Here is a 27,949-nt window from a genome sequence, read left to right on the forward strand (position 1 = left end):
CATCTCTGCATGACCATGTTAGTAGGCTTCTTGGCACAGGGCCTGGCACTTAGTAGGAGCTGAAGTGCAGATTAATGGCTCACTTAACCTGCCTGTGTCCCAGGGACTCCCCAAGACCACAAGCCACAGATGAGAGAGATTGTTAGCCTGCATGGGGGGAGGGAGTTTCCACACAAAGGAGTTCCCCACAGTGGTTAGATTAGAGATCTAGAGCAAGGCGGGCCCTCAGAAGCCGTCTCATCCGACTTTCTCTTTTTATAGAATGGGAAACTGAGGCCCAGGGAGGGCAAGTGATTTGCTCTGAGTCTTTTTCACAGAAAGAGGAGGAAAAGGAAGAATGGGAAGAGATGGAGGAAGAGGAAGAGATGGGAGAGGAGGAGGAAAGAAGGAAGAAGAAGAAAAAGGGAAGGGAGAGAAGGAGGGAAAGGGGGGAAAGAAGAAGGAGGAGATTGAGGAAAAGGAGGAGGAAGAGGAAGGAGGAGGAGGAGAGGAACAGGAATAACAACAAAGATAAGAAAAGCGCTTATTACTTTCCTCCCATCATCCCTAGAAGACACCAGTGTTAACAATGGACACTGAGGCCCAAAGAGGGCCCACAGCTTGCTTGGGTTCAGTGACTGGGAAGTATTAGAGCTGGGCCCCTAATGCAGCTCCCCAGGGAGCTTGAAATCTCTCATTCCATGTCACCTCACCTCTCTGGGCCGTTTCTTTATCTGTAAAATGGGTGAGTTGGAGGCCTTCTGGGTTCTAGATTTGGGAGCCTGTGACAGCCCTTTGAAGTCTGAGGCCAGCTGGGTTTGGGCCCCTGCAGGGACCCATCTCAAAAAGTGTCACGGCCCCATATTCATTTCTAGGAGAGGCTTCTTGTGCTTTAAATACCCTCCCGAGGGCTAAGTAGGAGTGCCCCTCATGCTGGCCCCCGTCACCTCCTGCTTGCTCCTGCCTTGGCTCCGGCTCAGTTTCTCCATCAGGAGAACTCCCCTGCATGGAGCTGGCCATCCCTGTGGGGGCATGAGTAGACAATAGGAAGTTTTCCCCTTTCCCGGCTGGGTGATCATTTTCCATATTTTTCCAAACCCCAATTTGCTGACCCAGATTTGCAAAAGTTCCCGGAGGCCGGCTCGTCTCTCGTCTGCCGATCCGGCCCCTGGCTTCCTCCTGCTTTCTTTCTCCCTGCCTTACCCAGGAAAAAGGGTAGCGGGTCTGGGAGGAGAGAGTGGCCAGGTCATTATCCTTATTGTGGATGCTGCTCTTAAAAAAGAGGTAACCAGGGGCAGCTAGGTGGCGCAGCAGATAGAGCACCAGCCCCAAAGTCAGGAGGAGCCGAGTTCAAATAATCTGGTCTCAGACACTCAACACTTCCTAGATGTGTGACTCTGAGCAAGTCACTTAACCCCAATTGCTTCAGGAAAAAAAAAATGAGAGCTCAGTGGCACCTTAATGCCAGGTCTGGCCATGTCCCTGAAGTACCCAATGGGCCTCATGTTCAGGAGCAGTTGTCCTAGCCCTGGTCATCAGCCAATCAGTGCACCATGGGCACAGACCAGATCACATGCCTTCTGAAGCTTTGTAGCTTAGCCATACCTGATAATGGGGTCCTGAAAAGGCAATGACATATACATATGAAGGTGACAGCAGAGTACAGTGCCTTCGGGCACTGACTAGGAAAGTGTGAACCTGGTTGAGTCACTTCACCCTGTCTGCCTCAGTTTCCTCATCTGTAAAATGAGCTGGAGAAGGAAATGGCTGACCTGTTCTAGTATCTTGGCCGAGAAAACCTCAAATGCGGTCACAGAATCAGACATAACTGAACAATAGTCTGGCTCTAGAATCAGGGAATGTGAATCCCGATCCTTTCTCTACCCATGTGGCTCTGGGTACTCCCACTCCCCTGGGCCTCAATTTCCTCCTGTGTAAAACGGGGGGTCGCACCGGCTGGCCTCTGAGGTCCCTTTCCGGCCTGCAGCCGAAGCGGTCTGGGACCCCCGAGGTCTCTCCTCTGCCTTTCCATCGGAGAAAAGGGAGATGGTTGGGCAAAATTGCCCTTCTTGCCTCCAGCTCAGACTGCAGGAACCCACCGGTGTTGTTTATGAGTCTTATATAAGCCCTGGCTCTGGCTCTGGGCTCCACAACCTGGGCCAACTCAAGGAAGGGCTGGATCAGACACCTGGGTTGGGGCCCAGAGAAGGCTCCCACTTTTGCGGTGATGGCCAACTCTGTTTCTTTCTGAACAAAGTTCTTGGCTCAGAGGAGAAGAATGAGATAATCATTATTATCTACCTTAGAGAAACCAGCACCAAGACAGGACCACTACTCCCTCAGGAGCACTCCTTGGGAAGGAGCGTCTTTAAGCAGTCAGAGAAAGACTGTGCATTGGCCCAAAAACCAAATGGCAGAAGAGAATCCAGGGGCCCGCATGGATTGGAAGTTCAGGAAAATGTGGCGCATTAATTAATTCCTAGGCTACGGTCAGTGAGAATGAGTGAGATTATATCCCATGAGCCTTTGCTCTGGTCAGACCCCCACATCTAGAGGAGGAAGCTGAGTTCTTGATGCCACAGTGAAGAGCATCAAGCAAAAAGGCAGTTCTGGATGCTGTTTGGTAGGACCCCAAGCACCAGTTGGGATGTTGGGTCAGAGGCAGGTCAGACTATACAGCTGAGGGCCCTTCTGGCTCCGATTTGGAATTTTAGGAGGGGCACTGACAGACCGAAGTGCACGGAAGGGGTGCAAAGGAATGGAGTCAGGATGGAAGGCTCCTCGTTCAGATCTGAACGACTACTTCCGTTGACTCCTTCTGTGGCCCCGGGCTTCGGTTTACTGAACTGTAAAATGAGTGAGTCACACCGATTGCTCCTTCCAGCTCTAGAATCCCCTGTGGTACCTGGAACAAATCATTCCCCTTCCGTGTGCCTCAGTTTCCTCTTCTATAAAAGGAGGAGCTTGGGCTAGATAGTCTCAGAAATCTTTCCCACTACGTGTGACCTTGGGCAAATCACTTCTGTGAAACGAGGTGGGGATGCACTAGAGGGCCTCCTCCTGGTACTAACTTCAGGGGATAAAAGCAGGATCCATTTAGGACGGAAAGTGACGCCAAAGGACAGGGGACGAGCAGCCGGGAGAGGAGAGGTGGTGGTGGGGGGGGCTGCAGGACTGTCACATGACTTCAGGAGGCAGGGCTGAGACTGGGGACATGGGTCATGGTTATAGGAAAGGCTTGAAACGGCTGCTCAAGAAGGTGCCTTATGTATTGGGGGCCTGTCCCAGTGGGGAGGGAACAGTGGTGCTGATTCCTTGGGGGGAGGCAATTTTAAAGAAAGCCTTCTACCTTCCCAAGAGCCAAAGGACATCCCCGGCGTCTCGGGCCTAGCGATGGCGGGAGGACAAAGCGGTCGCCAAAAGGACCCATCCCCCATCATCTGGGTGGCCCTCGACAATTAGTCCAGGGAGGGGTGCAGGGTCAGAATGACTCTCCTTGTTTTTCTAGACGGGAGAGCTGACATTCAAAGAGGATCCAGGACTTCTCTACAATCACATGAAACTCGACTCTCGCACAGTGATGTCGATTTTGGTCCTCTTGGAGAACGAAGGACGCCGACCACCATCACATAACTAGAGAGCGGAAGAGTTTCCTTTGAACCCAGGGCCCCTGCAGCCCTCAGCTAAATGCCCACTCCGCTAAGCCCAAGGAACTCTGGGATATCCCAACAGCATATATTCAGGATGCAGATGGAGGAGATAAATAGTCATTGGTTTGGGATAATGGTAGTCAAGAGGGTCAGCTAGGTGGCGCTGCAGCGGATAAAGCATTGGGCCTGGATTCAGGAAGACCTGAGTTCCAATCTGACCTCATGCTTTCTAGCTGTGAGACCCTGGGCAAGTCACTTCACCTTGCTCATCTGAAAAATGAGCTGGAGAAGGAAATGACAAACCACCCCTCCAGTATTTCTGCCAAGGAAAACCCAAATGGGGTCACAAAGAGTCCGATATGACTGGAAAACAACCGCACGGTAAATGTCGGCACACTTTTGGGCGAGAGGCGGGGAGATGTGGAGACTTCAGCAATGGGCTGTTTCTCCCACCCCTTCCCCACTGCTGCCCTCTTCCCTCTCAGAATTGGGGCTTTCTCGGAAGTCTGAGGCCAGTCCCTCTCCTCTTTTCCTGGTCTCCTTCCAGCCCCACTCCAGCCACTGGGTCTTCCCCTCCCGAGGCTCTCTTCCACTTTCTCTGCTGGCAGTGGCTGTGGCCTCCCCCAGAATCTAAGCTCCCAGAGGGTGGCTCTATGGCTGTGTCCACAGGGCCTGGAGTCCAGGTACCTAATGCAGCCTCCCCGTTGCCCGACTGGGAGTCAGTAGGAGGGAAAATAGCTCAGCACTCCATCAGACAGGAAGACTGAGCAACGGGGGTGGAAGAGGAGCTGGGTTCGACCCCAGACCCACCACTATTTAATGTGGAGCGTGGCTCACTACTGGTGGAGGCAGTGCAGTGCAGGGGAAAGTGCATTCGAGTTGGAACCAGAGATTAAACCGAGGCTCGGCCACTTGTTACCTGCAGTTTCCTCTTCTGTAGAATGAGAGAACCAAACTAGAACCAGACTTCCAAGGTCCCTTCTAGCTCTAGAGCTAGGAAGAATCTTAGGTGTGACCTCGGACAAGTCAGTTTCCTTGTCTGTAAAAGGAGGGGATCGGACAATATGATATCTAAAGCCCCTTCCAGCTCAAGATCTGAGATCCTGTGGTCCCTAAGTCTCAGTTTCTTCCTCTGTCCAAATGGGACTATTACCCCAAATCACAGGATGACGGTGGGGAAAATGCCTCTAAACCTTGCAGTGCTATTAACACGGGCCCTAATAGCTTTGAAGGCTGGGAACGGGCTCCCCAACACACAGTAGGAGTTTCTCATGGTCTTTAGAGGAAGAAGGTGGGTGACTCTCAGGGATGTCTATTGACCCCGCCAGCTACAGCTCTTTTCCTCCTCAGTGCTTTGGAGAGATGTCCGTGGAGAGATAACGAAATAGTCCATTGTCTCCGGGCTCAGTGACAGAAACACAGAGGGCAGCTGGGACTATGTGCGGTTTTCCACCTCCCCATCTACCTCGCAGGGCTCTGTCTGGCCTGAGAAAAGCCACTGTGGGCACAACCGGCAGTGCTGGACAGAGCCATGCTGGAGGCCCCTCTGTGTTCTCAGAGAGACTGAGGCCCAGGCAAGGCCTCAGGAGGCCAGGGAATCCTCAAACAGGAGGGATGCTATCACTAACAGGAACCAAAAAGGAAGGGGGGACAACAAGGGAACTTGGAAGCCCCTTTTACCTTCTGCTGCTCTCTTGAAGAAGACTTTGCAGCTGCCGCAGGTGAGCGCCCCGTAGTGGCAGCCCGAAGCTTCGTCACCACAGATCAGGCAGGTCTTTTGTGGTGGAAAGTAATAGTCGATGGGCAGCACGTGGTCCCTGGTGGTCTCCAATCTAGAAAGAAAAGGCACAGACGAGGAGAAATACATCAGAAAGTTGGCAGAATCCAGAAGGCCAAAAAGACAGGATACTCCCAGAATCTCTCGGTGCCATGGCCACTCCTCTGTGCTCAGGGGAGTTAGCTGTGAAGGAACTGGGGATTTTTCTCAAGCAAAGGGCTGGATTGGGTTTTGGAATATCGAACAGCATTACCAAGTCAGGTGACTCCTCATTTGTATGAGCAAAAGGGAGTGGCGGCACTTCATAAACTCAAGAACATAAATTACTAGGGCAAGGACTCTTTTTCTGACAAGAAGTTCTGGGAAAACTGGAAAGCAGTTTGGCAGAAATGAGATTTAGATCATCATCTTCCACTATATACCACAATAATCTTAAAATTGATATGGGATTTGAATTTTAAAGATACTTAATGAGAATAAGATCTGTCACAATGCATTTAGAGGGATAATTCTTTTTTTTTTTATTTAATAGACTTTTATTTACAGGATATATGCATGGGTAACTTTACAGCATTAACAATTGCCAAACCTCTTGTTCCAATTTTTCACCTCTTACCCCCACTCCTCCCCAGATGGCAGGATGACTAGTAGATGTTAAATATATTAAAATATAAATTAGATACACAATAAGTATACATGACCAAACGTTATTTTGCTGTACAAAAGAATCAGACTCTGAAATATTGTACAATTAGCTTGTGAAGGAAATCAAAATGCAGGTGTGCATAAATATAGGATTGGGAATTCAATGTAATGGTTTTAGTCATCTCCAGAGTTCTTTTCTGGTATAGCTAGTTCAGTTCATTACTGCTCCATTAGAAATGATTTGGTTGATCTCGTTGCTGAGGATGGCCTGGTCCATCAGAACTGGTCATCATATAGTATTGTTGTTGAAGTATATAATGATCTCCTGGTCCTGCTCATTCCTTCACTCAGCATCAGTTCGTGTAAGTCTCCAGGCCTTCTGAAATTATCCTGTTGGTCATTTCTTACAGAACAGTAATATTCCATAATATCATATACCACAATTTATTCAGCTTATTCTCCAACTGATGGACATCCATTCAGTTTCCAGTTTTAGCCACTACAAAAAGGGCTGCCACAAACATTCGTGCACATACAGGTCCCTTTCCCTTCTTTATAATCTCTTTGGGATATAATCCCAGTAGTAACACTGCTGGATCAAAGGGTATGCACAGTTTGATAACTTTTTGAGCATATAGAGGGATAATTCTTAACAGAAAAAGAAATCAAGAAGATCATAACAGATTAAGAGACAGTTTCGATGACGTGACATATGAAACTTTTGCACAAATACGATGAAGACAGAACTAGAAACGAAAATAGCAGAGAGGGAAAGTATCAAAAATCACCGATGAAACCCACAACATATTGAACCGATGCAAATCTAGGACACCCAAAATCCATTCCCCAGTCACTGACCAAAGGATATAAGAAACATGGTTTCCAAAGAAATAGATAAATGACTCGATGAAAATGCTCCAAATCATCGAGAGGAAGAGAAATGTAAATCGAAACAACTCAAAATATTCACTTCACATTCAACCGATGGCAACAAAAAATGGGAACAGTCCATGCCGAATTTGTTTTTTGCATACCTTTTTCAACTTAACTGGCTTCCTTTGTATTCCTATGCATTTTAACTTATACATTTAAAAACATGATTTTTGAGAAGAGGACCATAAGCTTCAGCGAACTGGGATCTTACCAGCAAGGTCATATCACGGTTTTCTTTTTTGGAGCACGGGATAGGGTCCTTGGTCTCTGATGGTCCCTTGTCCCAAGTGCCTGCAAGACTGGATCTAAAAAAACTCCACTTATAAGGTCATTCACCTTTTGGGTGCCACGGACACCTTGGGCTGTCTGGTGAAGCCTGAAGACCCCTTTTCTCAGGAGAACATTTTTAAATGCATAGAAAAGGACAGAGGATTTAAAAGGAAATGGATATTTATTGAAACACACTAATCAGAAATATTTTAAAGAACCAAGTTTATGGGGCAGCTAGGTGGCACAGTGGATAGACCACCAGTCCTGAAGTCAGGAGGACCTGAGTTCAAATCTGCCCTCAGACATTTAAAACTTCCTAGCTGTGTGACCCCGGGCAAGTCACTTAAACCCAATTGCCTCGGGGGGCGGGGGGGAAAGAATCAAGTTTACAGATTCTAAGTTAAGAAATCTGAAATCTTCAAAGCAAAGCCTTGGAGAACTGATCAATCAATTTGAACAGTCACAAAGAACTTCACATATCTCTCTAAATGTATAAGTCTGGAGCCATTCTTTATCTCCTAGTATGGAAAGTCCCTCTGCCAATGTAGACTGGTACACATACTGCAATTTCTGATTTTGGCAAGTTGCTTGGGGTCCTAAAGGTTAAAGTGACTTGTCTAGGGTCACACAGACAGTAGCTTTCAGAAGAGAGACTTAAACCCTGGTTTTCTATTCCCATCACACCATTCTTCTTCATTATTCAATTCAATTCAATAGACATTTATTAAACACCAGATCAGGTGCTCGGTGTTGAGTGGCTAAGAAGCCATGAAAATGATAGTTTTTGACCTCAGGGAACTTTCGTTCCCCTGGGAGGAGATGTATGCAAATAATATTTACGTGAAATATCTTCGAAGCAATTTTCTTCTAGAAAAGGACTCTCACATAGGGGCCTGGAGAAAGGCTCCTGCAGAAGGTCGTACTCCAGTGGAACCTCGAAGGACAGTAGGGATTCTAAGAGGTGAAAGGGAGGAGAGAGAGCATTCCAGGCATGGGGACCAGCTTACACCAAGGGCTAGAGAGGGGAGACAGAAGGGCACGTATGAGGAACAGTCAGAAAAATCTGGCTCGTTGAATTGTAGAGTATGAGAAGTGAACCACTGTACGGGGATGCGACAAGCCCCCAAAGCCCAAGGCAGTCAGCTTGGAAGTGGTTTAAATGTCTGAGGAGGGGGGTTGTGTCTGTAGTAAGAAACCACTGATGTCTCTTGGTAGATAGTTTATGTATTTTCTCGTTTGAATTAGTCATTCTCTGATTATTAAAATGCAACGATGTGTAAAACAAGGAGATGTACAGCGAGGACCTGATTAGTGTGAATAATTAATCCTCCCAACCGGTGGCATGTATTTGAATTCACACTATTTGACATTATAATGGTGTAAAATAGAGTAATAGGTTTCAGTTCAGTGGAAATATGCAGTGTGAATTCAAATAATGGGCCCACTTTAAGGGATTCATTCATTATGCACATTAATCAGGTCTTGGCTGTATGCTCAACCAAAAAAAAATGGTTTCTCCCTATAGTGGAGGAGGAAAGATAAAAAACTCATAAAGGGGAATGACTCCCGAGAGATGGTTGGATCCTTAAGACGCTCCTGCCTGTGAATGATATTGTGCCCGTTACATCCAGACCTGAGAGATGCTGAAGCTCTTAAACTGGATCTCAAGTCCCTTAAGTGATTAGCTTAACTATCCACACAGGAAAAACCAAGAGGATGAAAAAAGTCTATCGTATAGACTAAAATAACTAGTTATGTGGATAACACATAGAGTTCATCATTGATAATATGAATAATAAAAACACATGGGCATAGCACTTCATATTTTTCAAAGCATTTTACATATATTATATGTATACATGTCTATATATATATATATATGTAAAATGCTTTGAAAAATATGAAGCCTTTGAGGAAGATTAGTTAAAATTTTATATACATATATAATATATTATATAAATAACATGCAATATACAATATATCAATAATATATCATACATAATATATATAATATACAATATATTAATATTATTTATTATATTATTGTATAGTTTTATATATATATGTAATTTTAACTGATCTTCCCAAAAAGCTGTGAGGTAGGTACTATTGTATCTCAGTTTTCCAGATGAGGAAACTAAATGGTAGAGAGGTTAAAGGATCTGGCCAGAGTCATAGAGCGAAATGATTTCTGAGGAAAGAGTTAAAGTCAAGACTTTCTGACTCCAAGTCCAACATTCTAAACCCCTGTGCTGTATGTCCATCTCTCCGGGATGAACACTACCAGTAGGCCCAGATTTGGACAGGGGGAAGAAAGAAGAATATTGAATCTGAGACTCATCCAGTGGACCATGAAGAGGCACACAGTGGGCACGAGCAGGCTATAATACATGAAAAATACAGAATGACATCAGGGAAGTGATGGTGGAATGAGATAACTGGGAAAAATATGAGGAGGGGGATAGTGTGACATAGAGACGAGTGAAAAATAGCTTATGGCTAGCCAGAGTGCTCCCTTAATATCCATTCAATGTCAAAAGAAGGCCTAATTTAGCACATCGGGCAGGTCTCCCGTGGCAAACTTATGGGATAACTTGGATGAGAGACAGTTGTGCAGGATGGACAGACGTGGATGGGTCGAGACCTGCATCTAAGTAAATGAGATCACTAGTTTGTTGAAATACTAGAGTACCAGAAGATCAGAGGGAATCACTAACAGAAGGAGAAAGGAGAAAAGCCACCATAGCCAGAGCTTGAAACACAAGCCTGTCAGGTTGTTTACTCTGAAGATGTGGCTCTTGTGTGGGCTCCTGTGGTTAGGGTGAGTGAAACTACATGCACATCAGGCCTGTGCTGTTATTTCAGAAGATGTGACTTGTATGGAAGTATTTTCCATCTTCTCTATTTGCTGTAAAATTAATGACTACTAATGTGGCAAATTACATGCCATTTGGAAGCTGTGGGGTGAGGGAGTTAGGCCAAAAACCACTTGAGCTGCCATCTTGCCAAACATGGGAACCAAAAGCATTAATTCTCTCCGGTTATATTTGAAAGCATGGCAATATGGGATAGTAATAAGAGAACTGGTTTAGGAATCGGGAAGACCAGGGTTCATACGTGATGCCCTAGGCTTGGGATCAGGAAGGCCTGAGTTAAAATCCAGCATTAGACACATACTAGCTATGTGATCCTAGGTGAGTCACTTGACATCTGGGTGCCTCTGTTTCCTTATCTGTAAAATGGAGAATATAATGGCACCTACATTCCAGGGTTGCTGGAGGATCAAATGTGGAAAGCATTTAGTGTAGTACCCAATACATAATAAGTGCTGTACAAATGCTAGCTATGATTGTTGTTGTTGCTGTTGTTATTATCCTGGCACTGTCCCAGGAGACTTTCTTAAGACTGATTGGCAGAAGTAACTGCTGCATTTGGGCATCCCCTATACAAATGAAATCACTTTCCCTAACCAGATGGCCAAGTGTACAGACAAGAACACTAGCCTTGGAGTCAAGAAGACGAATTCAAATCCTCAGATAATTACTGGCTGGGTGCTTCTGGGAAAATCATCTCAGTTTGCTCAGTTCAAAAATGGGCATATTAGTAGTCCTACTGCTCATGGCATTATTGTGAGACAAATTTTACATATACATATATATATATATATGTATATATGTATCCAATAAGTATCCAAATAATTACAACAGCACTTTCTGTGGTTACAAAGGTCAAAGTCGATACCCACAGATTAGAGAATGGCTAAACAAACATGTTTTAAGATGGTAAATGGAAGATTACTATGATACAAGAAATGACAAATGTGAAGGACTTAGAGATGAGCTGCCATTGAATCAAGTGATCCAGAAAGGAACTTGCTAATGTAAACAATGACAACCACTGTGAAAATGAAAAGTATAATAGAATATAATACAATTATAATGATCATAATTGGCTCCAAGGAAGATCTATGAAAAGACACCTTTCCCCCTATTTCTTTGCAGAATCTGGTTGTAAAGAACTTCCCAGAAAGCTTGACTTTTTCCAAGATGAGAGGGGCCTTAGAACCTAGGGTACCTTAGAACAGAGAATGTCAGAAGTGGGAGAGGCCTTAGAACACAATGCCAAAGCTGGCAGGGGCTTTAGATCATGGAATGTCAGAGCTGGGAGGAGTCTTATGGTGGTGAGTTTTACTGAACTGTTTCTCCCTCCCCTTTCCTTTTTCAAACTGCTGGAAGGAGGGATGGCTCTCTGTGAGGAAAAGGAGAATGAAAAACACTGGGACAGAAAATTAAAAGGTATCAATAACAACATTTTGAAATATGACTTCCTCAGAAAATTGGGGAAAATTTTATATCTAAGGGTTCTGATAAAGGCCTTATTTCTCAAATATATAGGCAACTGACTTTATAAAAATATGAATTATTCTCCAATTGATAAACGGACAAAGGATGTGAACTATTTTCAGATGAAGAAATTAAAGTCGTTTCTAGTCATGTGAAAAAAAATTCTCTAAATCACTATTGATCGGAGAAATGCAAATTAAGATAATTCTGAAGTACCACTTCATACCTCTCAGATTGAAAAGATAATAAAAAATAAAGATAATAAAATAATAAACAAAAAATAAAATAAAAGGGGATGTGGGAAAACTGGGACACTGATACACTGTTGGTGGAGTTGGGAACTGATTCAACCATTCTGGAGAGCAATTTGGAACTATGCCCAAAGGGCTATCAAACTGGGAATATCATGTGATCCAGCAGTGTCTCCACTTGTTCTGTGGAGATCATAAAAGGGAAAGAAACCTACATGTGCAAAAATGTTTATAGCAGCCCTTTTTGTAGTGGCAAGGAACTGGAAACTGAGTGGCTGTCCATCAGCTGGAGAATGGCTGAATAAGTTAGGGTATATGAATGTCAAGGAATGTTATTGTTCTATAAGAAATGACCAGTAGGATGATTTTAGAGAGGCCTGGAGAGAGTTACAAATGAACTCATGTTAAATGAATTCCAATAGACTTGTGATGGAGATCCAGAGAGTGGGAATTGAACATGGACCACAAGTTTTTTCACCTTTTTTTGTTTTTGTTGTTTGCTTGTTTGCTTTTTTTTCTCTTTTGGTGTGATTTTTCTTGTGCGGGATGATAAATGTGGAAATATGTATAGAAGAATTGCACATGTTCAAACCTCCATTGGATTACTTGCTGAATAGAGGACGGAGGGAGAAAAATATGGAACATAGGGTTTTGCAAGAGCGAATGTTAAAATTTGTCTTGGCCTGTCTTTTCAAAAATAAAAAAGCTATCATAATTATTTTTTAAAAAGTAAATAGACCTTAGAATATTAAAGAAATAACCGTTTAAAAATTAATATTATAAAATAAATAAAATAAAATATGGTTTCCTGACCAAAGTTGGCTTTCACCTGATTCCCCCATTTTCCATTCTTACTGTGTTGCCTGGCAGGGGCAGAGTGCTGTCCTCAAAGTCAAAATGGCTCCTTCGTGAGGCAAGCCTGCCAGGAGCGCATGATCTGGCGCTTGACTTTTATCTCAGAAAGCCCAAAATGCTTTCTCACCAATTCCTTCTCCAGCCAGATAGTTTGAGCACTTTCCTTCCTCACATACCTCAAAGTTGGCATTCTGGGCCAGAAGCACCCAGGTGAATGTTCCAAGTTCAACATAAAAATCAACAGGAGGAGCCCTGTCTGGTCTAGAGGGCGCCACCCGACTTCTCCCAGGCACATGCTTCTTTATCTGTGACCTTCCTGGGGGGTATTCGGGTAACAATTAGGGTTGTTTTGTCCCCAAGAGGAATGGACCAAATATCTTCCTAGGTCTTCCTGAACTCTAAAGTCTTAAAAAAATTCAGCTAAATGGTTTGCCCAGGAGTAGAATACGAGACATGGAACAAGATCAAACAAATAAACATTTCTAAGGTAGCCACTATTCCCGTCCCAGGCACAATGATACAAAGAACAAAGGGAGACAGTTCCTGCCCTCAAGGAGTCTATGTTCCACTGGGAAAGATCGAACATGTGCAAAGAAAAGTAAATAGGAGCTATATATGGAATAAAGATGGAGTGATGGGAGAAGGGCAAAAGAACTATCAGGAAAGGCCTTGGGAAGGAGATGTAAGTCAAGTAGGAAGCAAGCTGGAATTCTCAGAAGGGGCCAGGAGGAGGGAGAGGACTAGAGGTATGGGCCGTGTAGGGGAGAGTCAAGGAGATCACGTTGGTTGAAACACAGAATACATAAGAAAGAAGAATATGTAGTCAGACCAGAAAGAGAGGACAGAACCAAAGAGCATGAAGAGCTCGAAATGCCAAGCAGAGGAGTCTGTATCTGATCTCAGAGGCGAAAGGGCGCCAGCGAGATTTCTCGAGCAGGAGGCTAGCGTGCTCAGACCTGGACTTTCACTTGGCAGTTCCAGGGAAGATGGATCGGAAAATGGAAACACTGGAGGGCTGTATGTGTGTGTGTGTGTGTGTGTGTGTGTGTGTGTGTGTGTGTGAAGGGGACCAAGTAAGAGGCTATTGTCATGTCTAAGCGAGAGTTTATGAGAGTTGGAACTCCACAAAAACCCAAATCATCTTATCAGTTGACTTTATCTCAAAGATCAAAACCGGTATAACTGAATCCCCCCCGGGTGACAAATCAAGGGAAGCCAGTATAGTGGGGACTCAGTTGGGGGGAGGGAGTCAATGAATGATCCTATCCACTCATGGGATCACAGTGTACACAGTTAGTCCAAACTCTCAGGTACGGTGACGGGGAGGGATTGGCTCAAAGTCACCCAAAATCCTAAGTCTAGATCCAGAGAGGACTTCCAAGGCCTCCATGTCCAATCCTCTCCTTCATTTTACAGGAGAGGAAGTTGAGGTCCAGGGAGAATAGGGGACTGATCTAAGGTCACTCCCATAGCATCACAGATTTAGAACCAGAAGGGTCTTCAGAGGCCAATTGGTCCAAACTCCCTCATTTTATAAAGGGAGGAAATGAAACCTAGAGAGGGAACTGGTCCTAGATAACAAGGACAAATGTCCGAGGCAAGATTAGAACTGATATCCTCTGACTTCAGGACAGGTGATATTCCTTAATCTTTATCTTTCTGGGCCTCTGCTGTTTCTTTCTATAAATGAAGGGTTTAGATGTGATGAGCCAATCTGTTCTCTACAGACCCAGATCTAGGTCTCTCAGGTGGTCTCTTTAGCCCGCGGGAGGTCGGCCATAGCGCGGCCCCGATACGGCCTTGGCCAATGTCTTCGGTGAGGGTCTGAGAAACGGCAATGAGAAGGAATCGGGGAGGGACCTCGAGGCAGACATCAGCTAGCCACCATCTCGCCCCCTTCCCTCAAAAAATGAGAAAAAACCAACCCAGGATTCTTGTCCCATTCCACCTTCATCTCGTTGGGCTCAATGTTCTGGCAAAAGGCCAGAATGCAACAGGAGAGAACTATTCTGGCCAGGCTCCCTTCCCAGGGAGCACAGACCACCCAATAGCCAATGAGAGGCAGAACTTCAGCTGGCCTTAGATACTCTAGGTACATGGCCACACACTAGACCTTGATATAGAGCCCAGGGCCTGTGGGAACATACTGGTGTAATCCTGGTATGTATATGCACAAGTATGCAAGCAAATATGTGCTTGGTAGACACATACTTTGTCACACACACACACACACACACACACACACACAGAGGGAGCAGAACCAGGTGTGAGTCTTGGGGCTACTCTGCCTGGGGAATTGGGGACAAGTCACTTTCCCATTTTGTGTCTCAGTGTTCTCCAACTGCACTAAATCAAGAGTCCCTGATCTCCTATTATATTTTGGATAATGGAGGACACTGAGCAGTCTGGGGAAGCTACATATCTCCTTCTGACCATCATGGCTTTAAATGAATAACACAAAATATATAGAATTATGAAGGAAATCAAGAATATTGAAAGTTCAGAGTACTAAAAAACAATTCACAGACTGCAGGCTAAGAGCCCCTTCACTAAATGACATCTATAGGCCCTCCCAGTTCTCCCATTCTCAGTTCTAAGGCATTCTATGCTCTAAGGCCCCTCTCAGTTCTGACATTCTCTTTTCTAAGGTCCCTCCCAAGCCTATCAGCTCATTAAAAACTTTTAAGTCATTAGCAGCCCTGATGATTTTTACCCAGGCCCGAAAACCAAATCTACTTCTTCCCTCAGCAGGTTCTTGGTGCAAGTGAGACAAAAGACAAAGGTGTGAGACTTTGAGCAATGACCTCAACCTTTAGGCAAAGGAATAGCTAATTCAAGGATGACCAAACTTGAGGAAGAAGAAAGGTCTCTGACCCTCAGAGGATCGGGTAACAGTAATAATAAGCAGCAGTTATATATCATTTTAAGGTTTACAAATGTCATCTCATTTGACCTGCATAACAATGTTGGGAGGTAGATGCTGTTATTATCCTCATTTTACAGTTGAGGAAAGTGAGGCAGATAGAAGGAAAGTGACTTGCTCAGAGTCACATGACAGGTAAGTATCTGAGGAAGGATTTGAACTCAATTCTTCCTGATTCCAGATCAAATGCTCTAAAATCAATTCCATTGAGATTCTTGGGGGATTGAGAATTGGAAATCCTTTAATATCATGTCTATTGCTTGGGGTCCCAAGTAGGCCAAATGGACTAACGGGGTCACTTGGACCTAGTGACTGGTTGGTGACCGGGTATGTCTACTGTCTTTGGTCAGTGGAAAGCCAACATGATCCTATCAGTGCCCTGTGGGGAAGTCTGGGCCTAATGTAGATATTATAGTGTCTTCATCTGTACTATTTTCAACAAGATCATTCTGATTGTATATCCTGTAATATTCCCAAGAAGGCCGTATGTATGGGTACAAGGACGTTATCTCACAAGAAACACAAAGGAAATTGGGAGGAAGTAAAAGAAAAGGCCTTTAGACAAGAACCTGAAACAAATGGGGCTCTGGAAATAAGGGCTTTTGCATGCTTAGGAGTCATATTATGGTGTGGAAAAATTGACGATGCGGAAGACCTGGCTTCCATACTTTGGTCCGACCACATACCTGGCTCTTGTTGACTAAGGATGGCTACTTTCCTTTTCGGCCCTAAGCTTCCTGCTCCAAAAAGTGAGGCGGTCAGATCAGATTGTGGCCAAAGGCCAAAAAACTCAAGTATTGTTAATGTTTTGGTGTATCTTTCAGCCTTATAGTCCATGATCCTTTGCTACTCCAACATTCCAAATTCTAGGCTTCTACTCATAAAATGCTGGCAAGAGAAAGGTCTAAGATAGCTTTTAAACCTAACTTCTGATTTAATGGCTCAGACTGGCACTGGAACTTAGACTTTCAACTGGCAGGCCTGCCCCCTTCCCCCATGCTACTTTAGTTCCAGCTCTCAAAGTTCCTTCTCCCTAGTGCCTCATTGAGCTTTCCTGTGGGCCTTCTGTGGGCATATCTCAGGCTAAGTCTAGTCCAAGCAGGTCAGAGGGTCACTCCATCAATTTTTGGACAAGAAAACTGAGACCTAGACTTGCCCATGGTCATATAAGTAGAATGACAGATGGAGAGCTAGCAGGGGTCACAGGGGCATCTTGTCCAACCCCCTCTTCCAAGAGGGTAGTGACTTAGAGGCTATCTCATTCAACCCTTTCCTTTTACAGAGGAAGAAACTCAGGCACAGGGAGGGGAACAGACTTGATAAAATAATGGGATCGTAGTTTTAGTCAGAATGAACCCGGAAAGTCAAAGGATCCGACCCCCTCCGTGTTGATGAGGCGACAACTGAAGCCCAGATAAAGGAGAGTGGCCCATTCAAAGGCAGGCAGTGAATAGAAGAGCTGGGCCTTGGACTCCAAACAGAATATTCAGTCTACTCCAGCCTTCCTAGAGGGTCCGGGCCAGTGTTGCTGAAGACACGGAACAAGGCTGGGCTGGGACACAGCTGTGATTCATGAGCTGGGCTAGGAGTGCTGAGGACCAAAAGCCTAATTATTCACCCAGCAAAGACTGACTAAGGAGAAAACAGGAGGGTGGAAATAGCCTGTGTGACTCCACTCAGTTCCTGCCTGTCTCTCCCTTCCTATCTGTCTCTCTCCCTTTGTCTCTGTCTCTCTGCCTCCCCATCTCTCTGTCTTTCTGTCTCTGTCTCTCTCCATCTCTGTCTCTTTACTGTTCCTCTTTTTTGTCTCTGTCTCTTCTCTCTCTCTGTCTTTCTCTCCATCTCTCTTTTGTTCTATTTTTCTCTCTATCTCTTTGCTCTCTCTTTTGTTGTCTTCCCCCTCTCTGTCTCCCTCTTTTATTCTCCTCTCCCTCTCTCTCCTCCATCTCTCCTTCTCTTCCCCTGTCTCTCTTTCTATCTCTATCTCCCTACCGTTTGTCTGTCTGTGTTCCTGTTTCTGTCTCTCCTCTGTCTGTCTCTCTGTCTTTTTATCTCTCGATCTCTGTCTGTCTGTCTGTCTTTCTTCCCCTCCCCATCTTCCTGTCTCTTCCTCCCCTTCCCCACCCCCCCGCCTTAGCAGGGCATTTTGTTTTGTAAGTCTGGAGTAAATGTACTGTCACAGAGAAGAGAAGACAGCTCTAGGCCCATAATTCTCTATTCTACAGCAGTTTCACAATTAATTACACAAAATAGATCATTACAAGCTGACTGCCTGCAAATTTGGTCAGCCCAAAAAGTGGGAGAAAGATAAAAGAATCTCAAGCCCAAGTTGCAGAACTAGGCAGTTTCCCTTAATTAGGCACAACTGTGGGGAAAGCACTCTGGACTAGAGGTCAAGGATGCCCGATTCCAGACACCAACCTTGGACCAATTACTTCTGCTCTCTGAGTTTATTTCCTGATTTATAAGATGAGGTGCTTGGACCAGATGACCTCTTTGAGAATGGGGTATTCTGGGTTCCAAGGCCCCTCCCAGCTCTGGAATTCTGTGTTCTAAGATCCTCCCAGACCCAATATTCCCTATTCCAATGTTCCTTCCAGCCCCAATATTCCCTATTCCAATGTTTCTTCCAGCCCCAATATTCCCTATTCCAACGTTCCTTCCAGCCCCAACATTCTCTATTCCAAGGCTCCTTCCAGCCCCATTATTGCAAGGCTCCTTCCAGCCCCAATATTCCCTATTCCAATGTTCCTTCCAGCCTCAACATTCTCTATTCCAAGGCTCCTTCCAGCCCCAACATTCCCTATTCCAGGGCTCCTCCCAACCCTGACATTCTCTGTTCTAAGGTCCTTTCTAGCTGTGTCATTCTTTGTTTTCAGCTTCTTCTCAGGTATATAACATTCTATTTTCAGCATCCTGGGTTCTAAGGGCCCATTTAGATCTAACTTCTTTTTCTAACGCCCCTCCCATCTCTGCCATTCTGTGTTGAAAGAACCCTTCCAGCATCCTTTCTAAACTCGTTTCCAGCTCTGACATCTTATTTGTCACGTCCCCGAAATACATTTGAAAGCATCCGACCACCACCGCCGATCCCCAAACCAAAAACAGAGCCCTCGAACCCAAAGAAACTCCATCTCCTTTAGAAATCTGTTTTGTTTGGAAGAGGGATCCCTTTCCATTCCTGTCTGCTAGATGACTAGAAACGCCAATCCAGAAAGTGAAACTGATTCAAAATGTGAAGGGAAACCGTCATTATTCTAATGCAACATATTCAAATATGGAAGAAAATTGAAAGAAGAATGAAAATTCAAGCAGTTGCTCAAAAACCCCTTCTGGTACCTAATCAACAACCCTTGCGGTCGGTGGGTCCTGGAGTACTAGCTTGGGCAAGGCTGTTCTGCTTAGAGCTAAAGGATATGGATACAGGTCCTGGTTTTACCCTGCAGAAATGAACCAGATTTGGGGCGAGTCACTTTTCCTCTCTAGGCCTCGGTTCCCCCATTTTAAAACTGGGGGCAATAATCCCTTTACTTCTCAGTGAGGTGCTTCAGCTCATAGAAGATGAGGGATAGAAGAGTTTTTCAAGTTTGTTGAGGGCACTCATGTATACACAGGGGACTACCATTTTGTTCCCTTCTCAACATGCCACCTAAGTCCTGATGTCTGTCCTTCCAAGAATAAACTCTTGCTTTTGTTTTTGAACAATCTCTCGTGCTTTTTCCTCTGCTCGAGCAGAGAAGGCCATACTGGGAACACAGAGACTCATAAAAATGTCGGAGCTGGAAGGAAGGCTCAGCAATCATCCAGGGAGACGTGTGAGTGGTTTGTTGTTTGGGAAATCGATAGCAAGAGCTTGGGAAAGGAAGGAAAATCCTCCTGCCCTCACTAATTCCTTCACTATTGAGAGTCAGAGCATATGGGACCTTGAGCTGGGTGCAACGGGGGATGTAGAGATGAGGAAGTCCGACCCCCTGCCTCCAAGGAGCAAGAAGCCATCACAAGATGGGTGCTGGGATTGGGATCCCATATAGTATTCTCATCTCCAGAACCCAGCCCCAATATTGTATGGCCCAAGCCCTCTTCCATTTCTGCCATTTTATGGTTGGTTTTCTCAGGTCCCTCCTTATCTGGATCATTCAGTGTCGTCAGGGGCCTCCCAGCTCCAAAATTCTATTTTCCAAAGTCCTCCCTGGCTCAGATGTTCTATTCCATAATCTCTCCCATCTCGGACCCTCCACGTTCTAAGGGCCTTCCCAGCTCTGACGTCCCATGTTTCAAGATTAGCACGTAGATAGCCTGCTCTTACCTTCTGAATTCTAACCTTCTGTATTCTATATCCCTTTTCAACTGGAAACCCTGTGATCACATGCGGTAATAATGCTATTTCCCATTATGTAGTGCTGCCAAAGAGCTCCCTCTCCCCCCCAAATTCCCATCCCACTTGGTTACTACAAATACTGTCCCTAAATCCAATCCCAGCAAGGTGAAGAGTGATTTGTCCACAGCCCCACAGTGAGTGCCCATGGAAGCCAGGTTTGTCTCTTCTGGGAATTCTAGCTCTAAGGCCCAAGTTTCTATACTGTGGGATCCCCCACCCAGATCCCTTGCAGCTGGGAAGACTCCCAGAAAGCTCCATGGGAAGGAGTAGTAGCTTGGGGCAGCCTTTTCCCACCCAGGTCTCCTGAGAGCCCCAAGCCTGACATGTTAGGATTTTTTAATTTTTATGTATTTATTTTTGCACGGCAACAACAGACAGGCCGACGACACGGCCCTGCTGATCTACCCTCAGATCCAATCATAACCCTGTCATAAGCTCCCACTTTCTAGCCATGTCCACGGGATTGTAGATTCCTGCAGAATGGAAGATGCAAGATAACTTAAGGATCATTTCATGTAACCTTTTCATTTTACAGATGTGGAAACTGAGTGCTGGTGAGAGAGAGGGAGAGCCCAATGTCAAACAGCCCAGATTTTAAGGCCAGCCCATTGACCCCAGACTTAATGCTCTCTGCCCCCAGAATGGACAAAGCACTAGATGGTCCATCCATATGACTGGATTCAACTGGAACTACTTTGAAAATGGGACACAATAGGCTGGGAAGGAGTTCAGCTTAGTGCTCACATCTCTGCCTTTTCCTGGGCAGAGGGGGGCGGGGAAGGTTGGCATTCATGAGGAAGAGCCATGTACGAGTGCTGCCTTTGATCCATACTGGCTGTGTGACTCTCAACCAGTCACTATACAAACTTTTGGGTCCCCAAACAACTCTAAGATTTGGAGATGAAGAGCTGCCATCGATCTCTACTGGCAGAGCTAATTTCTTCATTGGAAGTTCTCTCTGGGAAAATGAAAATGAATTATCATTGTGGTGGCCCATAATGCTCTCTGAGGTCTCTTGCATTTATAAGTTCTACGCTGCCGAGATCCTGCCAGTTCACACAAGCCTTTCCCCTCCAGAGCCTTCTCTGGGCTTTCAGCCTTCTTTCTAGTCTGTGCACAGGAAAACAGTCCCACTTGAGAAATGTGAAAAATGCCCAAAAGCAATTGTCCCAGAAGCCCCCCCCCCTTCAGTCAAAGAAGGAAGATAGCAAGGTAGAAGCAGACACAACTTGGGGAGTGATGACGTGCTCCAGAGATTCCAGGCCTGGTTCATGACCAGGAGGCCAAGGTTAGAGCCTGAAGACAGATAAGAAAAACAAACAGATTCAGGGCCTAGGCAGGGAGGGGCCCGGCCCTGCTCGGCTGCCTTCCGACTGCAGGCTGACCACAAGGCCCAAGTACCACCAGCACAACCTGAGACCGGGCACCTTGGGATCTCTTTTTATAAAGAGTTACACAGGCCTGTGCTAAGTTTGATGGTTTCCTCACCTTTTAAGTGAAGAAGGGGTTGGACTAATGACCTGGGCAGGCCCCTCCCAGATGGAAATCCTATGCTCTGCACTTCAAGGTCCCCTCCAGCACAAACATTCTCTGTACCACGGTTACAGTTAACTCTCTGTTCTAAGGGCGCTTTCAGCTCCAATATCCCATGTTCTAAGGACTGTCTCAATTCTGACCTTCTCTGTTCTAAGGGCTGACTGAGCTCTGACATTGTGTTCTAAGGCCCCTCCAGGCTCTGATATTCTCTGTTCTAAGAGTTGTCTCAGCTTTGGCATTCTGTGTTCTAAGATCTCTCCTAGCTCGTTCTCGATTCCACAAGCCCTCCACCCCAGATATTCTTTGTTCTAAGGACTGTCCCAGCTCAAACATTCTCGATGATAAGAGTTCTCCTAGTTCTGGGATTCTTTGTTTTAGATCCTCCCCATTTCTGTTATTTTCTGTTGTAAGGTCCCTTCCAGTTTTGCCATTCTATATTCTAAAGTCACTCCCAGCTCTGATGGTTTGTTTATTAAGGTCTCTTCTCAGATCTGACTCTTTTTGTTCTAAGATGCCTCCCAGCTCTGACGGTCTCTATTTTAAAATCCCTCCCAGCCCTGAACCCTCCCCAGCTCCTGCCATTAAGCCAAAACCTGTCTTTTGAACCTTGTAGCCATGGGAATGAACTGAACACATTTAATTTTCCTTCCACACAAGAAACCTCAGATGCCCAAATACAGACATACCTATCTCCCCCTTCTCTTCTTTAGGCTAAATATGAAGGTCAACGATGGCCATGGAATTGGAACCCGTTCACCGAGAGATGCTCCAGCTTCTGTATAGGAGCCCACAAGCCTCCTGGGTAGCCCATTAAATTTTGAGACAGCTCTAATTAACTCTTATGAAGTTTCCCCACCATGGAGCCTAGATTTTCCACCATTCATTGCTTAGTTCTGCCTCTCGAGGCAAACTGAGGAGTCTCCTCCTTTCTCAGGACAGCTCAGGGACAGCCGTTCTGGACTTTCTGAACTTTCCCATCTGTAATGGTAAAGCTTGCCGAGGTGAGATTCTAACCCAGGTCTTCACGTTGCCCAGACTCAGCATTCTTTCCGCTGTGCCATTCCAAGATAGGTAGAGGCCAGCTTTAATTGCCAGAGAAGCCTGTTTTCTGCCCCAGAGGAAACTGAGAGCTAGTCAAAACTTCTGGAGCAAGGAAGCAACATGGGCAGACTTTCTGCTTTAGGAACATGAACTTGGTGCCTGATGGATTAGAAAGGGGAGAGACTAAAGGGAGGGGGACAAAGTAGGGGGCCACCACAATAGCTGAAGGGAGGGATGAGGACGACATGACCGGAGAAAGGGATGGACGTGAGATGGAAGTAGAATTAGAAATGGTGGCCACTGATTGGATTGTGGGACAAAGGAAAGAAAAAGGCTGAGGAGCACCCTTAGATTCCCAAACTGAGTCACTAAAGGACCGTGGTGTCCTCTAGAGGAAAAGGAGGATTGAAGTGTAGGGATGGGCTTGGCGGGTTGCAAGATAGGTTAAAGATGATGAGCTTTGTTTTGGATGTGGCGAAGCCACGGGACACACAGGGAGAAATACCTAGCAGGAAGGAAGTTGCTGATGTGGGCCACATGCTTAGGAGAAAGCTGAAGTCCGAGCTTACAGATCTGGGAGCCCGTACAGATGAGAACGGAATCCATGGGACTTGAGGAGATTACAGGGCAAGTGATTCTGGGACTCTGAAAAGGTCATTGGATGTCACAGTCGAGATCATTGCTAACCTTGGTGTTTGAAATGGTGGAGTAGGAGACCAGACAAAGGATGAGAGGTCAAGAGGATATAGGCAAGTGGAGGAAATGAGTGGAGGGAATGAACGGAGGCAGCTTTTTGGGGGTCAGGTTAGTTATCAAAGTGGGGAAAAGTAATTTGGGGGGAATAGGAAGGTCACAGGAAAGGTTTTTTGAAATGATCAAGGAGAACTGCAACTTCTCATGGACACAAGGAAGGAGCCAGTAGATAAAGAGAGATTGAAGACTAGAAAGTCAAAGAGGATGATCAAAGGGACAAATTCTTGAAGGAGACAGAAAGAAAGGGAGAAGAGAATCAGGGCTAAAAGTACAAGGGGAGAGTTATCTATGGCAAGGAGAAGGGTCTTCTTCTCTTCAGAGACTGTAACAAAGGAAGAGAAATGTAGGATAATGATGAGGGGGTTTGAGGTACAGAAGTGGGGAAAAGGAACTCAGGATTGATGACCTCCATTTCTTTTTTTTTTTTTTTTTGCACTGAGGCAATTGGGGTTAAGTGACTTGCCCAGAGTCACACAGAAAGTATTAAGTGTCTGAGGCCAAATTTGAACTCAGGTCCTCCCAACTTCAGGGCTGGCACTCTATCCACTGGGCCATCTAGCCACCCCTTTCCATTTTCTTGAACAAATGCCAGGTCAGGTCCTCTGCTGAGAAGGAGAGGGAAAGGACCAGGGTTGGTGGCTTTAGGGGAGAAGAGAAGGCTTAGAACATTGGCCATGGGGACTGTTTTCCAGTCTCACTGGGGGAGAGGATAAGGCTTCCCACCCAGCAGCGAGGGCCCAGATTATGAGATAACATCATTCTGTAATCGATCCAGCTGGCACGGTTGGTTGGTTTCTTCAATGTATATTCAGCAGCAGATGAGAAGAAGCAGGAAAGACTGACGGTACAGGTCCCCCTGGGTGAGGGGTTGGAAAAGGATGGGTGTTGACAAGATAGAAGAGCGGGGTATGGAAGGCAGAGGATGCATGAAACTGAACCAGATGCATAAAATAGAAACGATGGAAAGCCAGACAAGGACAAGAGATGAAGGACTAGAAAAAGGAGAGAAGGTGGCAGGGCCAAAGAACAGGTTTAGGAGTGGTGAGAGTAGAGCGGAGAGGGGAATTTCTACCTTCTGGGGAACAATGAAGGCACCACCCTTAGGCGTCACGGTGAACATCCTCGTGTCTGACTGGGGGCCTAGCTCAGAGCAGTGGGAACCAGATTTTTGGGAAAGCATCAACATATCCCAGGCAGGGGCTGGACTGCAGAGGATGATGGTACAGAGCAATCAGCTACTTAACTCCTTGAGAAAGAAAGAAGAGAGATTTTAGGGTCAGGGGAGAAGAGTAACTGGGATCTGGGTGGAGCCACAGAGAGGAATGGAGGACCCCCAAAGGACGTGGAAGTGGTAGTCCTCACAGCAAGAAGCATTCCGATGTCTCCTCCTGGCTCGCTCTATTGGGAAGAGGGGAGATCCCTCTTGGACCGGAGTGCAGGGCTGGGGGTACAGGGGCTTTCTGGGACTGTGACTACAAGAAGGTGGGAGGGTGTGAGTCTAAGAGGCGTCTGATTCAAAGGCCAGTGTGTTAAAAGAGAAGTGAGCTACTGAAGGGCAAATAGCAGGGAGGGTTGGGGCTCAGGAGAACAGGAACGAGAAACATTGGGATAGCCACTTTGACGCCCTAAAAACTTTCAGAGAGAGGAGAGAGATGGAGCAGAGAGACGGTTTCTTCACATTCCCTCATCAGCAACAGCAAGTAGGCCACGGGGGTCCCAGCTCAGTTGCTGTTTTGGTTCTTTGGCCAAATGGAAGATAAGAGGCAGTTTCTGACAATCAGGTTAGTCCCAGAGATGTAGGAAGCCAGTGGCAAGAGGCCAGGGAGCTGGGCCCTCATGGGGCACATCCTTTTGGACCTCTCCCTCCTCCTCTCTCCCCTGAAACCCTCTGTAACAAAGAGAGACCATGAAGCCAAACAACCCAACATATGGATCGCATCTGACGGAATCTGCCTCCTGACCCAGCCTCCTTTTGATATCTTCTGCAGAGGTGGCTAATTCACTGCCTGCCTTAGTATTTAGTGCAAAGGGCACTGGTTCGGAGTCAGACGGCCCCGGGCTGCATTCCTGTTCTGCTTTAGACTACTGAATGACCCGGGGCTTCTAGTTTGTCTCTCTGGAAAATCAGAGGATTAGACTAAATGCTGTCAAAGGACTTTCTTTCGCAATCTTTTAAGTCCCTTCCTTGGCCAACATTCTGTTTTCTTAAGGTGCCTTCCAGTTCTATTGCACCATGCACCAAGCCCCTCCCAACTCTCTTGCCCTGTTCTAAGGTCTCTCCCAGTTAAATCATTCCATGTTCTAAGGCTCCTTTTAGTTCTGTCATTCCTTGGTCTAAGGCTCCTCCCAGTCTTGTCATTCCCTGTTCTAAGGGCCTTCTTAGCTCTGACATTCAGTGGATGAATCTGTGATTCATCCCTTCAAACGAAGCATGAGCCACAGAGCTGGACCCTACCAAGCCAGCCTGCAGTGCCGATGGCTGCAGCATCACTAAAGTCACCATTTTAGATACACAGCAGTCTGTGGATCCAGCCTCTCATCTGAGCCTTCAAACTCGGGCAAAAATGGCTCCCCGATCATTATTTTCATTTTTTGGATGAGGAAACCAGGATGTTGCATTTCTCTGATCTCAGAAAGGCAGAAGGCTAGCACTCTGACCTACTGTTCTGGCTTCTCCCTCCTCACCAAAATAAGGGAAGTGAGTACAATGGAAAGTGGGCTAGATTTGGAGTCAAAAGTCTTGGGTTCATTCAGACTATGTTACTTGTTGACCGTGGGAGCTTGGGTAAGTCACTGAACCCCTCTGAGCCTCTATTTTTTTCTTTGCAAAATGAAATGGATGAACTGGATGGCTTCTAAGGTTTCTAGCAGCTTTTGAGGCCTGTGACATAAACGTACAGAGGCCACGTTCAACAGGAAGAAGGCTGGCCCTTGGGGCAAGGGGAGGGTGTTTATCCTGTGGGATTTCCCCCCCTTCTTTATCACTCTCGTCTCCTTCCAACAGCTGGCTCTAGTGACAACATCTGAAGCTCAGCGTAGTTTTTACTTTTGACCCCCTTTGGACTGCTTGACAGAGTTTGTTCCCCGCAATGAGCAATGGCCCAGCTGTGGCTGTTTTATCTGATGCGTGCTGGAGCATCAGTGGACCCGAGGTCACCCCCAGAACTGCTTTGAGAAAGCTGCCCTGCCATTGATCAGGAGAATAAGCTCGTAGATGTTTTCCTCAGCTTAGCCAAAAGGACACTAGCACTCTCATAAAACTCAGCTTTTATACAAGTGTAACTCATAGATGGGAAGACACTGCACTCTGAGCAGCCCCAGCTGGTGGGGGCCTTGGAGAGGGACCGGACGGGGAGGCCAGAACCAGTGAGCCTCAGTGGCTCGGGGAGGTTCCTTATGGAAGCGTCCCTGAAAGGATGGGAATTTGCCACTTGGGGCTCAATTGGGATGGGCTCTCATGATACACAAAGGACTTTCCTTATAAGCCAGAGATGCGGGGAGTCTATGTTGCTGCTTTCGGCCTAAATGTGAGGAAACTCAGATTTGCCGACAGATCACATCTTAGACTTGGAGAAGAACCTTTTGCTATCCCGTCGTGCTGAAGCCCTTTGGCATTAAGGGGAAATCTATGGATCCCTTCTCAGAATCATGATTTTAAGGGCCACTGATGAAAAACAATAGGATTACAAAGGATGCTGATGATATCGAACAGGAGTCAACAGAGCATACAGGCTCCCAAAACCCAGATTAAGAACCTCTAACCCACACAAAGTCAAGATGGCAGAGTAAAGAAAGTTGTTCCAGACTTGGAGGGCAGCTCCCCAGCCATGAAGCCTTCAGTTAGATCTTTATCAGTAGAAATTAAAGGGCATCTGAAGTATGTTTTGAATGGCTCACCACATACCCAGGTCCTGAGGTAGATAGGAGGGAGAGGTTAACTGACAAGACTAGAAGAGCTGGGTCACTGGCCACATGACCTCGGGCCACACCTCTCTGAGACTCAGTTTCCTCCTCGGTAAAACCAAGTGAGGTTCCTTCCAGCTCTAACACTTTACAAATCTACATGCAACTCTCAGATCCCCACTGGCAGGTCTCAGTTTACTTTGCAAACTGAGCTGTAGGAAGGCATCAAGCAGGTTAGAGAGAGTAGGAATCACAGTCCTAGGGCAGAACAGGCCCTATATTAACCCTTTGACAACCAAATGAAGAAAGAAACCAGGGAAATACAAGCCCTAGGGGGCTGCCCATCTAGGGCCCAGGGCTTGCCTTGGTCGAAAATGCCTTCACGGTGATCTTTAAGTCCATAATCTTTTGAAAACTTCACCAAGCTACCACTTTCTGTCTGTTTGACTTCCTCAGATCCCTACTTGCCGGCTGCTAACTGCGTATTTTCTGATTTAAACACCTAAGACAGAGTTTGGAAATTCACGTCTACCATCTTGTCTTTGTCACCCATTGGGTTACCTTGGATGATTTGCTCCTAAGATGTCCGGCCCTGTCTGGGAACTGGAGCTGCTTAGCCTTTAATCTACATGCCCAGTCCCGTGGAGGTAAAACTCAAAGATTCAAAAAAGCTGCGTGACGATGAATATTTTGAATTTTCTGCATGGTTTTG

General features: G+C 46.0%; 1 protein-coding gene across 1 annotated transcript in view; it reads right to left on the minus strand.

Moving 5' to 3' along the window:
• Positions 1-27,949, minus strand: part of AR (androgen receptor) — a 193,714-nt gene that overhangs the window by 81,355 nt on the left and 84,410 nt on the right. Inside the window, exon 2 of the mRNA XM_031944841.1 lies at positions 5,310-5,461. Within this exon, the coding sequence (XP_031800701.1) occupies positions 5,310-5,461 (152 nt within the window). The remainder of the gene's footprint in view (positions 1-5,309; positions 5,462-27,949) is intronic.

This window comes from Sarcophilus harrisii, chromosome X (genome assembly GCF_902635505.1).
Source record: "Sarcophilus harrisii chromosome X, mSarHar1.11, whole genome shotgun sequence".
Classification (NCBI taxonomy): Eukaryota; Metazoa; Chordata; class Mammalia; order Dasyuromorphia; family Dasyuridae; genus Sarcophilus; species Sarcophilus harrisii.